The sequence below is a fragment of the Anabas testudineus genome, chromosome 12 (assembly GCF_900324465.2).
Source record: "Anabas testudineus chromosome 12, fAnaTes1.2, whole genome shotgun sequence".
Classification (NCBI taxonomy): Eukaryota; Metazoa; Chordata; class Actinopteri; order Anabantiformes; family Anabantidae; genus Anabas; species Anabas testudineus.
This window is the reverse complement of record NC_046621.1, coordinates 8,349,084-8,365,400: the sequence shown is the minus strand read 5'-3', so window position 1 is coordinate 8,365,400 and position 16,317 is coordinate 8,349,084. Positions and strand designations below refer to the sequence as shown.

Sequence of the window (16,317 nt, the reverse complement as noted above, 5' to 3'; positions counted from 1 at the left end):
CCCACCAGAGTTGTCCAAGTGTGGCCTGGAGGCAAACACACAAACATATTATCTGATCACAAGAAGAACATTGATATAATTGGATTCAGTGACTTTTGGACAAAATGGGCTTTTAGTGGATTTAAAAAAAAAAGAAGTAATATTTAAAAGTGACATACTGCTTGAATACTCCTTGAGTTTATATGAATGCGTAGTAAAAAGCCTAACACCAAATACTTGATTTGTCAAGCTATATGCAAATGCCCAAATGTGGCAGGAGAAATGTGGGCTTCGTTATTTGTGTTGTAACTTTGCAGATGTGAGAGCACTTTAGTCAAAAACCTAAAACAGTAAAACATCAGCCAAAACTGCATTCTGTAAATAGATCTCCAAACAATGTTATCGGTATGTTGCCACAATTTGTAGTTCAACACAGATGCAAAAAGGAAACATACTTATGCACACAAATTTCACAATTAGAATTAAACATACAGCACTATGATTACAGAGATATTTTTTCTGTTGAGCTTAATTGGAGGATAAAGTGACATACTCCTTGAATACTCCTTGAGTTTATATGAATGCGTAGTAAAAAGATATATACATACACAACTCATGTTTAAATACCACATTTTAATCTTAGCAGTTGTAAGAAAGTTTTAAGTATGTGAAGTGTTCACTTGAACTTGATGAAGGTTACCTAAACACAAACAGGTCTGCCTGTGTGTAAACTGTTTGCTGCTCTTCTCTCATATGCTTTGTCCTTGTTCTTTACACTTACTTCCACCCACTCAAACCTACACACACACACACACACACACACACACACACACACACACACACACACACACACACACAAACCACATTTTGACTACATCTGAAATACTCTCTGCTATCTCACCCTTTAGAGGAAGCTACTGGTGCAAAAGCATTGTACTGAAACAGTGCCTATTTACATGATTTCTTCTGTATGCATTTTAAATTGCATAAAAGCTGATGCCCATTCATCATGCACACATTTACAGTAGGCTTCTAATTTTGCGTAATCTATTTATTTCTCTTCATTATTGGTGCTCTGTTATGCTCACTTTACCACTGCAGAAGCATAAAGTTAGTCATGTGCTCTCATGGCATGTTGCCATTAAATGATTATAAAGGACGTTTTCTGATATCAGCATCTAACTGTTGCAACTAAATATATTGTTGTTGAAGTGCTACTGCATGTAAACTTTGTGTGTGCTATAAACTGAATGATAACAGCTTTGTTCCGGGGATTTACAGTAAGATGAAATTAATTTATCTGTGTCGCGCTTGGATAATGACATGCACAAAATCTGAGTATGAATGTTTGTGTTCCCTTGAATGTCTACCTTTATTTTTTATGTGTATGTACCTAACCTAAGTATGTTACCTAACAAGAAACTCAGCTAGGCGTGGGTAGATTTGACCATAATCTGCTGTACGTGTGAATTTCCTGTGTCAGGACATAAGCGGGAGAATACTTTTATGGGTGCAAAATTTGTTCACTGGTAGGTCTATGTGCATCTCACTGGAGTTCAGATGTGTGTTTGCGAGATGTGATATTTTCAAGGTGTCAAGTCCTTGTGAGATGATGTGATGCTGTATAAATCAAATTTGGCCTCCTTTTTTTCTCCTCTCTACATGCTGGTTTATTATTCATGTTCACCTCATTTTCATCTTCCTCCTCTATCTCTGCCCCTCCACTTTCAGGTTACAGTGTTTGTCTACAGCGACCTGATGTTGGTGACGAGAGAAAATGAGCCAGGCAGGTGTAACGTGCTTCAGAGTCCCCTGTACCTCCGACAGCTGCGACTCCAGGACGGTACGCAATGCATGAACACACCTAACACCAAATCCTTGATTTGTCAAGCTATATGCAAATGTCCAAATGTGGCAGGAGAAATGTGGGCTTCGTTATTTGTGTTGTAACCTTGCAGATGTGAGAGCACTTTAGTCAGTGGAGACAACAGAAATTTCCAGGCCAACAGCAATTTCTTTTTTTCACTTCCTAGAGATAAGTTTAATCTTAGTCTGCCACCGTTTAAATAGATTAAAAACAGCATAGATCAAATAGATGCATTAACAATCACATCAGAGAAATGTTAATATATCAACAAATTAAAAGTCCTAAAACAGTAAAACATCAGCCAAAACTGCATTCTGTAAATACATCTCCAAACAATGTTATCGGTATGTTGCCACAATTTGTAGTTCAACACAGATGCAAAAAGGAAACATACTTACGCACACAAATTTCACAATTAGAATTAAACATACAGCACTATGATTACAGAGATATTTTTTTCTGTTGAGCTTAATTGGAGGATATTTAGGGAAACGCTGCCCAACTTCCTGTTGCTTTGTCTTTTTATTTCACCTTGGTGTAAACAACCATCTCCTCTGGCAGTATGGAGAGAATAGCTTGGCCAAAAACCCCAGGCAAGTCAAATAAATAGGGCTCACTGTAAATATCTGTGTTTAGAGTGGTGGGCGGAGACATGGGCAAAGTTCAGAGTGATGCTTGGGTCAGAGCAAGTGGAGAGAGATGCAGTTTTAGATCCACAGTGTGGAAAATGTAGCAGTGAATGGGTAAGAAACAATAAGTAACTCTGTACTCTAGCTGAATGTGTCAGGTCAGTTGACAATACCGAGCAGGAGAGAATATACAAAACAAGTTTGCAGAGCATGAATGTGTCTAAAGGTCATAGTTTTGACAACAAAGAAAAACAGAGCAGCTGCATGCAGGTCTTTCAATAAGACATGTTGAAACATTAAGTAATTCACCCACTCATTTGTCTAACACTAGTTAAGAAAGCATGAGATTTGCTAATGAAAATACATAAAAGCTAGTGGAGCACAAACTTTTCTGAAACCACAGACATCGCTGGTCTTCTCTGGGCCACTTTTGACCTCCACCCTTCACCTAAACAATCAGAGATCACCAGGGTGGGGATTCAGCAGGCTTTGCGTGTCTGTGTGTGTTTCATTAGAGGACACACACACAGACACACATCTCCACCCTGCTGCCTGTCATTGTTATTTCGCTTCAGCAGCGTCACTCAGGAAAGAGGCGCCGGGGGATTGTGTTTGTTTCAGCAGGGGTGTGTTTGACGTGTGTGTGTGTTTGTGTGTGTGCGTGCATGTAATGACACAGTACAAGTTCAATACCGGGGCTTTCCTGCGTTCCTGTTACCCTGATAGTGGGCAGAGGAGCGTGGGAAAGACTGACAGTGGTATCAAGCACATAAAAAAACCAAAATGACCATGTATCAGCCCAAACATACTCACTATACTAAACAAGCTAAGAAACCTCATGTAAATTCACCTGTCAAGTCCTGCAACTGTATAATTAGTAATAGAACAATGTACAGTATGTCTACTCTGCAGAAAGCAAGAATGCTTAAGAGACATTTGCAACATTAAGAACAATATGTAAGTTTTTTTCCAGATATACTGGAGATACAAGTACTATTCTTTGTAAACTATAAACATATACCACAGAGATGAACCCAGAACCACCGTTCTGTGAGGTAACAGTGCTAAACACTGCAGCAGGATAACTGTCTAACCCACGGGTGGCCAACACTGCACGAATCAACATCAACACAGCCAACATTAAATATGTGAGCTTTTAGGTTTAGACAGCACTATCCTGTGTGATAGAACTCTGCTGGTTTCTGAAAACCAGAAAGACATCCAACACTGACCTCTGCTGTTAGTTATGGAAAGAAAAGTCTTAAAATCTAAAAATGCAGCACTTCACATGGGCCCTGCTTTCCCTACTTTACATGAACTTATCGTGACAACTCCATCACCCAAAATCTTTAGAGGACGTTTGGCCTCTCCTCTGTTCAATAGAGGCCAGAGAGTTAAAGCATAGCATGGGCTGTGCCAATTTAGAGACCTTGTGACATACAGCAACCAGATCAATGCTCAATTAAATGCTTTGAAAAAATAACTTCTCATATATAATAATTTTAAATTTCCTCTTAGGGTCAAGCTGCTGCTCAGTATAGTTGAAAGATTGTAAACATTGTCATTACCAATCATTGGTTTGTGTATGTGGTGAACTGTAAATAGTAAAGCACATACAGTATATAAATAAAAAGTGAACATTATCCCCGAGGTATAGATCAGGTGGATGTACAGTGTGTTTTTTGATTAAAACCATTTATCTTGACTCCAGACCCACAGGCCTGTCTCACAGAGCACTTCTTCTGTGAGATATGGGTGGATGTTTATCAGGTTGACCTACAGTAAAAGCTTTCCCTCAGTAAAACTATCTGCAAAATCACAATCAAAAAATCAAAGAAATTAAATTGAATTAAAATTTGAACAGAGGAACATCAGTTGGTTAGTTCAGTGGAAATAAAAAGATATGCAGAAAGAATGAAACATTTAATCCCTTTATTTTATCTTACAGATTTTGCTGAAGAACTGAGATTCTACCTTATTCACATGACCGAGGTAAGAGAAAAGATGGGATGTGTTTGAAAGAAAATGAGACAGGGAAATGGGCAAAAGGAGGGTCTTATATGAGCAGCCTATTCTGTCTGTTAGCCAGAGGGGCAGTTGACTCCAGTGGAAATCACATTATTTTGAAGACACGAGGATTAGCAGAAAGCTCTAATGAAAATCTCTTTACTCTGTTTGTCTGTCTCTGATCTGGCTCCGTGTCAGACGTACTTCTGTCACACATGCAACATGCATTTTGATGTTTGTATATATCTTAACAAAAAATAGGGAAACACATACAAAGTCAAGTTTTTATTTCACCTTCAAGCTATTAGGATTTTTGTTATTGATTATTATTGGGCAAACAAATATTTGACGAGTTTCAATAAACCTCATTTAAAAAAGGCTGTGGAATACAAAGTAATTTTCTAAATGCTGACATAACAACTTTGGTCACTTATGATGCATCTAGTTTTGTTGTTAAGATGGTCGTCGTTATTATGACCAGTAATCATCTCCTCTTCCTGCTCTAACACCTCTCAGGCTTTCAACATGAAATGGAAAAGTAGAGTTATTAATATTTCAGAGCTTTGTTCACCAATTATTCAACACTGGGTAACTGAAAATTTCCATTGTTTCAGCAGAATAAAAAATACATGACCACAACAGAATCCCAGTAGTTTGAAAAAATGGTCTTAGCAAAACTTGAAAGGCCACTTAAAGTACAGCAGAAAAGCAAACAGGATAAGACGAAAACAGAAAGCATGAAGTGATAGTTATCTGAAAGATACTCTGAAAGGATTTGATTGTTTTGTAGCTTGTCCTTTTCAGCCTTGAAATGTTCTTCTCTCTTGGCAACTCTGTTGTAGTTAATGAGCATGTAGTGGTAGCCAGTTGTCCACTATCCTCATCACTTCAGCTGCCCCTACCTTTTCTTCTGCTGCTATGTTTTCATCACTTCTAGTCTTCACTCTCTTCCACCTTCCCACACTCGCTCCTTCCTCATATTCTGTTGTTTGCATCTAACTGTTCAAAACCGCCACAGATTTTCTGCAACCACTTCACTGATTTTTACCCTGTGTAAAAAATTGGACCTAGAACTATGTTGTGTGCCTGAGACCTTCCCACCATCACCTCCAGCCACATTTCTCTGCCAAATAATTTGGCAGATGAGCAAACTTCACAAGTTGCAAACATTAGAATACTGAAATATTAGCCATGCAGTTTCAAGCTTCTTGAACCAACGAGAGTGTGTAGCTGTGTGGCACCATGGCAAAGAGCAGGGTCAGGGTTTGATCGCACTTTTTCACATACAGAATCCATTATTGAATCAGAATCATTTTGACTCTCTTGCCAAATATTTGCAAACAGCTAAAGCTATAAACAACTAAACATCTTAGATTAAGTTAAGATATGTATTTGGTTGGTTAGGAAGGCATAAACACTAAAATCTAATATTATGAATAAATTGTTACCACAACCTGAAAATGAAATGAACAACTCAATGCGGATTTATTATATTTAACACGTTAAAGTACTACATGGAACTTCTTAATTTTACACCTGTTTTTCATGAGCTACTAGCTGTAGCTGATGTTTATGGATTAATCTAAATTGGTGACAATTTAAAGTTTGTTATTTTAATCAACAAATGTGACAGTCTGCACCCCGTAAAATTTTTAAAAATGGAAACTGTGTGTGGATCCAAATTGGTACCCATTCCTACTGGGTTGGAAGAGTTAAGCATTAAGATGCATAAAGATTGAAAGAATGGCTTTAAAAAGTAGATCTTTCATCAATACTCACATTTCCAAACTGTGTGTGCAAACATTTTTCTACAGTAGCCAAGCAGAAATCACTTCTTATTATGCCATTTTAGCATAACAGGGAGTTTCAATGACAAATTGCTTGGCTCTGACAAAGCTGTTGTTTTGTAGTTTCTGCTCAAATCAGGATGATCCCTACTGGTTCTTGGCTGGCTGTCGCTGAACTCCGTCACAGCATATTTCCATAGAGCCGAGCTTTTCTCAACTTTCCCCTGCCGTGTTGCTGGGGTCTTTTTGTCTCTGTCTTACACAGTGGGGTGTACTGAGCAACGACTGTACACCAGGTTTCCATAGGCAATGAATGGCAGCTGTCGCTGGCCCAGCAATTTGTTGTTGGCAGTGTAAACATCCCGATGGAGCATAAAACCCACATTTTTGAAGTTTAATCCAAGGCAACATAAGGCTTCAACAGCTGAGGCAATCAAGTAGGAATCTTTCAATTTTTTATGGTTTCTGAAAAAATAAACTTTGGGAGAAACACTTTTGATTTGTTCAAATCAAATTTCCAAAATATGATGTTAGTTTCACTAAACTGTAGAAATAATTTTGTGGAGATTGAGGATTTTGTCCCACATCTCTCACACTGAAGAGTAAGTTAGGAATGGATGTTCTCATGGCCAGAATAAAAAAGAAAGGACAGCAACCCATGACTTGTTCATTATAGATATGGACATGCGATTAGGGCAGACTGAAGAAATGTAAACAGCTAAGGTTCAGGTTGGATACAACATCTGCTATACAAAAACTAGTGCTTTTTGTCACACCAACCTTTTATGTTGCTTCTTACATCACATCGAGCACGGAGAGGAAAAAACATCAGTCTGTGTAGAGGCCGGGTGGGGAAGCTTCTCATAGGTGCCAGTGGACTCAATGTATTTGTGACAAGGCAATGAATTGTAGAACACCATGTTATGACTACCTGGAACTCGACTTTTCTGGCCTGTACAAATTGAGAAAAGGCGAGACAGACTTTTGGTGTCTTGGGAACGATTATATGAGACGTACAGCTTTTCAACACCCTTCAACCTAAACTGAGGTGTAATGTCTCAGAGGTGGTTGTAAATATGAGCTGAACAGGCTGTGAAGCTGAAGAGACAATTTTTCTTTTTTATTCATTCAGCCACTGTGATTCATCTACAATTTGTTTTGGCTGTAAATGCCTGCTCCTGTTTAATCTTTTTACTGAGCAACTATATAAACCCCAAACCCTCGTGGTGCAGACACACATGCAAAAAATAGTGTGACGACACTATTTTCTGCTTTGAAATGTGCTGCATAACCTCATTAGCAGCTTATGAATCTTTTAAAGGATCTTTTTTTTTTTAGAAATTCCAGACTGAATGAAAGGGACCTGATATCTGTCCCACAGGCTGGAAAAGAGGAAGGAAAAAGCTCCAATATTATTCAGTCTATCCAATTAGGCAGCATATATAAATAGAATCGCTTACGTAAGACAGCATGGGAGAGGCATAGACAGACTCTGAGAGAGTTTAAGGCAGACTTTAGATTTTATATGACATATTAAAACCGTCTGCAAAAATGGTTGCGTCAGCTCTCGTGTTGTGCAGTAGCTTTTCATTTCAGTTGTGCTGCTTCTTACTAAATTGTTTGTATTTTATAATTCATATTTCTGTTTTCTCTGAGACTCTTTGTAGCTCAAATATGTCATAAATGCCATATATGAAAAAACAAATTTCCCATTATAGTACATAACAGGAGGGGCTGTTGACAGCTTGACACCTCCGACTTGAAAAGACCTATTGGTTCAGCAGGCAGCAACAGTCAGCTGAGACAACATTGCAACAATGCTCCCAAAAATACCAAACTAGTACTGAATATATGACAGAAGACAGACAAGAAGACGGGAAGAGAAACGGCAAAGAGTCTGTGTGTATGTGCTTGTTTCCAGTTAAGATTTACTTGGGTCAGCCTTCCCCTGTCAGACTCATTCCTTCATCCGTCCTGTCAGATGAGCCCCACTCAGTCTCCCTCACACCCATACAGAAAGTGTGCAGTCACCTGTTATAACTGATACACCTGTCAGCAGTTCATTTCATACCTCATGGAACAAAGAGCAGCCACGATGAAACACTGTGTACACTTTGCTCTTTCCTCTCACGGGTACTGTAAGAGGAACTAGAGAGGCAACTTTAGTTGTGTAATATAATTCTGTTGTCAAAACCCACATTTATTTTGTGTGTAGATAAACATTAAGGAAACACATTATCAAAAGTTAATGAACACACTCTTATCTCAGGTAGACAGTCAGCAGAAACACCTGGTGTACTACTGTAGTGCTCATTTATCTTTAAGTGATGACAGAGTCTTCACAGTGTGGTTGACCTTCTGGTCTTATTGGTAGGATACACTGGCATGTAAAGTAGGGGAGTATGTGAAGTGGATGGAGAGAGGAGTAGAGACCGAGAAAGAGCATCTAGCTCTGTGCACGTTGAGGTCTAATGATCAGAGAAGATGAAAACATGTTTGAAGTGTGTGAAGTGTGAATGATGACCCTTGCAGTCTCTCTCTGTGCGTGTTTGTGTTTACTCCTACGAGGTATGTGTGCAATGTGAGCAACTCTAATTGAATTGCTCTTTGCTAAGGTTACACACAGAAAAAAGAGACATTCAGGACCCCTTCTCATGACTTCATATATATTTTCAGTCAACATTGCATTTCTCATGAAGACTACTATTCCCCTTTCTGCTAATTACTACGGAGTTCCTCGCCTGGTCACAGCAAAGACATCAGTTACAATATGTGTATTTAATGTGTTGCATTTCATTCGTCTTCCCCTTGAGCATTTCAGTCTCTTTCCACCATAGACTGTCCAATAAAGGCAGAAAATACTGAACATTTAAAAGTAAACAAAACACTAATAATACTAGAAATACCAGAACATGTGGTGGTTTACTAAAAGGACAGAAAAAGTTGGGTAAGCAACACACTAAATACATAAAGACATTAACACACACACACACAAGCAGAAATGCATATTGACCAAAACTGGAGATTTGCACTGATTCCCAGGGGATCACGCAGCAACATATGTGGATTCTATCACTACATACTACTTTTCCCAACTGACTCACTCGTCATGTAAACTCCCTGCTAGGCCTCCTCATCAGAGTGAAGCACTGTATCTCCTACTGTACATCACGAAAGTGCAAAGACGAGATAAGTTGTCTAAATGTGTTTAGATTTTATTTTTGAAGTGCATTCATTATCTTTTTCTTTATATACTTACAAACTAAACCATACTGCGGATTGGGGTTAAAGACTGCTTATTCCTTATTTCTTCTTGTGTGCTATTATACCATTTTGGGTTTTGCCTCCTTTAACTTTCCATCTCTGGCACTGTCACAGTCCGCTCCCTTCCTTTTGTCTACTCCTGCCCTTCTCCTCCATAGCTGGAGGTCATTCTATTTTAGCACTTGCTCAAAACAGAACTGATCTAACCCAGATTTATATGAAAAAGGAAAGTGTGTGTGTTGGAGAGGAGGTTTGCAATTGTGTCTCTGGAAAGTCAAGTGTGCTCTGTGTGTGTGTAAGTGTGTCAGTGACGCAGGAAGAGAGGGAGCAGAAAGTATTATGCAGGTAAACCAAAAACACAGAGACCAAGGAGAGACACTGTACAAGATTATTGACAAGTGGAGTGTATCAGGGTCATCACAGACTCATCATGGGTAACTTGGCCGACCGGGTCGGGCCAAAAAAAAGGTTTGTCAGAGAGGCGAGCTCGCTTCAGCAGCACCTGCTATCTGACAGTGGAGATGTAAGTGCTACTGATTGATGGTTCTGTTCAAGGAACATTCAGAGGTTTAGAGCAAGAAATTTGTATTGTTCCCACCGTGTTGCTAAATTGCATGAAATTGAAAGGACAGAAATCATAGTGTCATTTCTTTTCCAAGAGGAGTAGTTGTAGTTTGATGGAAAAACATTTTGCAAGCTTGGGAAAAGGGTAACTGATTAAAAGAGGATCACTTACTTAATGGCTGCTTCACGCTACTCTGACTTTAATGTAAGTTTTCACAACCTCATGAGCGAGACAATCCTTGGTAAGAAATTGTCTGTTTAGCAGAACTTATCACACAGTGTGTCAAACTTCAATCCCTATTTCTTTAAATGTAGAGTGTATAGCTCTTACGTGTTTGTGAAGGCTCAAGTATAACAGCCAGGACAGAAATTTTATGGCTATTTTGCATTGTCTTATTTTATATTGCACTGTGACTAGTTTTGTACTGTACCAAAATTTGCTGCGTAGATGTGGTAAATGTGGTAAATGTGGTAATGGATTCCACATGTGAAAGCTGAGAATTCCATTAAGTGGCTGGTCACTAATTTATCACTATTTCCCAGAAATTGCCATTAGTATCTAATTGTCACAATTCAGTCATCACTAATGACCACAACATCATGAATAATCTCCACTTACCACCACAGCAGCAACAATGGCTAGAACAACTTACCTCATCTCTGCATACATGTTATATTATATTTCAGATATAAAATTTGTGCTTTTTTGGTGAGTTGCTACAAACACTACAATCCTGCATTGTACTTGCAAAGTATACTTCATAGTGTTTTTGGTTATTGGTTTTAAACCATTAGTTAGCTTTTGCACACCTGAAACATTATAGAAAATGTGATAAGAGATAAGAGGCACCAAATGCAGAGACTCTGCCAAACTAGGTGAAATCACAGTGTGATGATTTGTGTGTAGGCCGTGCAACAGCAGGGAGCTCTGTGATCAGGCAAACAGAGCACAGTGCTGTGCATACAAATAGTTTTTTCTGCAAGAGGTTTGTAGAGTTAAAGGTCAGTTTCTTTGTTTAATATGATGTTAATGTCACATTTGTGGACACAGTAAAATATAGGGCAATTGGGATTTGGTGATTGAATGGAGAAGGAAACTTAATCTCATTGATGAGGACACACACCTATAGGTGCTTGTTTGTAATGTGCACAGCAGTATCCCTTTTATACATATTCATTTGAGTTTGTCTGTGCCTTCAAGCAGGTCATTAACTTCATGACATACGGGCTGTTACTTGCAGCCTGAAGGCAAGCCAAGGGCTCTTGTCAGCAAAATTCCTGCTTTATGGTGGCTATCCATAACATAGCCAGGACAGGTCCAGTCTCTCTGGAGTCTAATTTATCCAAGACTTCCCCTCTTTGCTCTAGTTGAGTCACAACTTAACGTGTACTTTGCTTTTATACCTGCTTAACATGGCAGAGCAGTTTGGTCGTACTGCAATGACAATGACTATGCATCTAAATGTAACGACTTAAAGAGATTAATGACCACCAACAACTTTACCCAGCCGCACTGATGATGATGTGTTCTCCTGAACTGTACTGAACTGAAGTTTATCTCCACGTTCCATCAGGCAATTGGTAATCAGTGACTGAATCAGCCACAACCTTTAAGTGGAGAAGTAATTTCCAACTTACTAATACATTTTCCATGTTCATAGCTATATACTTTATTTATTAACAAAAAGGTTTTACAACAACCAATCAAATTCATATAATAAGCACTGATGTATTTATTATACATATGTTATGTTATGAGACAGTACATTCATACTTCACAATCACAATCGATACACTAGACAAATGATTATTGATGCACTGACCGGGTAAAAACTGTGACAAAAGTCAGAGAAAACTTCTCAAAAATAGTACTTGACTTCAGAAATATTCCTCTAGGTCCTGTCATGTGCTCATCATCCTCCCTAGTGGCCATACAAGGTGACCTTGGGTCAAGGACTTGAATTTACATGCTCTTTTCATGGCAGCGTTGTCTGTACAAACCACAGCAGAGCACTGAGCTGAAAACCAGACAAACAAACTAGAAATAGATGAAAGGGTGTGGGAAAGGAAATTGCCTTCAGTGCTTTTATATTTTGTGGAATATAAAGTATGCTTTTGTTTTTGTGTGGTGCAGTTGACAGTTTCCAGTTAAGTTGACAGTTAGTTACTGCACCAGGAAACCATGTTTCCAAAAACACGTTGTTTAAATGTCACTGTCTTGAGTCAAACTAGACTCAAACAGAACCGGACTTGACCTCCATTACGTTTCTCTCACATGTCTTTACTGGACCTTCTCATGTATACAGATGTCTGGATAGGGACATTTCCATTTAGGAAGATTAAGGCTAGAGGTAACATGTTTACAGTGATATTTAGCAACTATAAAGTTTACCATGTTCACAATTTTAGTTAAGGGGATTAAAAGATCTGATGGTCTTGGATATCTGTATTACATTTAATGACACGCGGTGAAGTAGTTGAAAACGTCATAGTGGTATTTGAGAAAAATCTGGGCGTTACCAACATTGCTAGATTTCATCCACTAGGGGCCGTGGATATTTGTTGAAAATCCTATGGTAATCGATTTAGCGATTATTGGAAATATTTCAGTCTGGTCCAGCTGTCAGATGGACATCACCGTCCTCAAAGCTAATTAACATGGCTGTAAACTGAGTTAAAAAAAGACAGAAAAGTAGACAGTACAGATAATAGCAGGAAAGGACAGTGTCGCCTAAGTGGCTTCCACATCTACTGACATTACTGAGGATATACTGTACTAAGTATATCCTCACCAGCTAGCTGCCTTAGCATCATTAGCTGTTGTTTACATGCTACTTAATTGGAAACTACAAAGCCATTAAATGCTACAGTTACAAAGCCTCCGTGCTCAGAATTGAAACCCTAGCTGGCTGCAGTGAAATGGGAATGAAGAAAAGATCCTACATATAGGGGTAATTGTTGTACTACCATGCTCTTGATTAAGTAGCAATAAGAACAATGACGTTCTCATAGTTCCGTTGGACGCTGCCTCAGTTGTGATGCAATGACAAGTTGCTATAGTCTGTTCAGTGCTTGTGTGTTACTAAAAGGGTATGAGGCTGCTTAATAAAACAGTGTAGGGAGCTGGGACACTTGATGTAATAGGACCTATACATTTTATTTTTATTTTACTGCTGCTCTGTTTTTTTTTTTCTGGCAAAAATCTGAAAAGCAATTTTAGAAATGTACAGTATTGCAAAAACAAAACATTATCATTATTCTGTAATAGAAAGTGCAATTGGTGGCATTATGTCTTTTAGATCTATTTTACTGCCTTGTAGAGATTACGAACAGCACACTGAGGACATGTACATCTCATTTTAGTGCACTTATCTTATGTGCTTTGCATGTTGCATTAATAAGATTCCACTTTTTTTTATATCACTGTCTACTTTTAAAAGTGTGCCCTGACTACTTGAATAAACTTCAGACAGAATACAATATTAGGATACTACAAATTTATTAGAAATATATTCAAGACTATTGTGAGCCAGACTCATTGAACAGCAGTGAGTGAGGCTCATCTTCAAACCAATCAGAGAATTTCAATTATGTCTGCTTGATTACTAAGTTTTGTGACAGTCTCATTTATTGTATTTTCATAACAACAACACTCTGAAGCGCCGAGCAGAGTGTAGCTGAGCATAGCAGAGCAGAACAGAGCAGGGAGAGGAAGTGCTGGGAGGAGCAGAATTGATTATGAATGTCATGCTTGTGATAGCTGACGTTGCACATTTAACATCAATAATAGGTGCATGCATTAACAGGTTCAATCTGAAGCTGCGTTTGACTTACAGTATGATTAAAGGATTATACATAAATACCAAAGTGACAGAATGTGTTTTTAAATAGTGTTAGATATTGGAGTATTTTTTGGGAAGAAACACTGACATCCTGGATGCTCCAATGTTTCCCTGGCAACCTCATAGTGACAATAAAACTGCCAATAAACATATTTATTAAAGTGTTGAACAAATCCTTTACACATTCATAATATTCTATGAATGTGATCGTTGCACATAATAATAATTACATTACAAAAGACATACCTGACCCTTCAATGATATTATGTGCATTAGATGTCACTGAAACCACGCTAACCTGCGCTAAAGCAGCTTAGGTGAGCTGTGTTGACAGCAGTCCAGTGACACACTGAAAACTCATCTGCCAGATGGCTCGGGGGAGGGCTTCAACCAGGGAGCACTTTAATCAATCTGATTAAGGGGAAATGCTGCCTGTATTTTTAGCCACTCCATGGCAGGCCAGTGGCCATTCATTGAGTTTTGTGTCATTAGCTCTCATGTTTATCTCTTCGACGGGTGGATTTATAAAAAGGTTGAACTCATGTAAGAGCTAGAGTATAGAAAACATTGGGTATTTTAGCTAATACGGTTCTGTAGATCATTTTCTGAATAAGATAAATAGTCGGACTATTATGCAAAGTGTTTCATTAATAACTGACCTTACCAAGAAAATCAGCTTCCACTGCATCTGGGAGATTCCAATTCTCCCCAAACTCAAAACAATCCAAATGATGAAGGTGATTTGTGTTTTTAAAGTTACTTTAGCCCTAAATGAGCGACAAAATCTACTGTATGCATCCTAAGACTTTAAACTAATGGTGCCAACATCATAGAACGCTCCAGGTGGCCCCAAGTGATTCCTGCCTAAAATATTTGGTCTGTGATCTGTGGTCTATTCTGTGAAAAGGTTGCCAAGTTGCTGGCATGATTGATTATTTTAACTGACATGTAAGTCACTGTCAGGAAAAATAGCACAAAAATGCATTATATGTGAAACAAAAATTAAAAAAGAGAAATGAAAAGTGATAACTGAGACAAATAAATCATCATTAGTATTCCATTAGAAGAGTTCACTTGAGGATATGGTGAAAAAATCTATAGTATTCGATGTAAAATCTATAGCTCACAATAAGACCTCTAAGTTAGTCTGCATTAGTCATTATCTATTGTATCCTCTTTTCTCTCTTTACTCAAGACAAAATGTCCATGATGTCAGTAAGTGCTTTACAGTATAGTATGCACTGCGTGCCTTGTATTTACACACCAAGGCTGTGTAAACATACACACTTCCTCTCTTTGACAGATTAGGGATGTAAGTCCTCCTGCTGCTCCGAGCCTTGTGCTCTTGACCTAGCTGTGACTCACAGTGTCCCAGCTGCTTCCTTTTTGTTTTTATTTTCTCAATGGTTGTATCTTGCAAATATGTAGCTACAGTAAGAATCTCGTAGGTGAAGCAATGCGATACACCCAAATCACAAAATGTGTGCAGCGCATGTGAAGGCAGTTAGAAACACATCCTAGCCTTATTGTATATTTTAAGCAAGCAGTAATTTAGGGTAGATTGTTTGGGAACCACAAGATCTAGTATTATTTCCATCTTGGTTGTGTTTCTTCCACATCACCAAGTGGGGTTTCAGTTTCAGTTTTTGCTGACCTTACCTGACTTGTAGAATATCAAAAAATAACCTCAGATAGAATGATGAGAATTTGGTTCACAGCAGCAATATAAGATTATGCCCAGGACCTAGTTGTTTACTTGAACTTGATGTGTGTATGTGTGTGCATGCGCATGTGTTCTGAATATTATGGCCTCCACTGCACCGTTATAGACTCAGATTCAGTCCAAATGATGGATATCTAAGAACATCAACATTGATTTCTGTCCGCTCTGAAAAAGCCCCTATTTCATCATCATATGCAATTGAAAAACAGTCAGGCACAATTTCGTAAATGCGTTTGTTATCTAACCTGCTTCTCTTTCATTCTCCTTATATATTTTTTATTTCACAGAAGACTGTGCCTTTTATACAGTACATTTGATGGTGTGTCCAAGTAAAATAATCTTTCATTCAGGCTTTAAAATGCCAATTTTCCCTGCATCAGTATCACTAACAATGTCAAGGCTTTAACCCAACACTGTGCCTGCAAACCTACAACAGCAGCATCCCCATTCTTAAAAGACAGATAATCCTAGTGACAGCAGCACAGCAGGGCATGCAAAAGACATGCAGCCAGGAAGCAGGCAAGTAAACTTACATCATGATTCACCACTGACCAGGGCAGTGAGTGTCAAGAAAAGCCCCGAGGACTTCAATCAATCTCTGAAGACATGTACAAAATGGAAAAAATCCTATTTATAGCCTGACTCGTGCCCAAAA

At 38.5% G+C, this 16,317-nt stretch overlaps 1 protein-coding gene across 3 annotated transcripts in view; it reads left to right on the top strand.

The window, feature by feature from the left end:
• The window catches only part of rgs3a (regulator of G protein signaling 3a), a 114,930-nt gene that overhangs the window by 48,384 nt on the left and 50,229 nt on the right, over positions 1 to 16,317 (top strand). For all 3 annotated transcript variants that reach the window (XM_026353996.1, XM_026353997.1, XM_026353999.1), the window contains 2 exons: positions 1,711 to 1,822; positions 4,424 to 4,467. In XM_026353996.1, the coding sequence (XP_026209781.1) occupies positions 1,711 to 1,822; positions 4,424 to 4,467 (156 nt within the window). The remainder of the gene's footprint in view (positions 1 to 1,710; positions 1,823 to 4,423; positions 4,468 to 16,317) is intronic.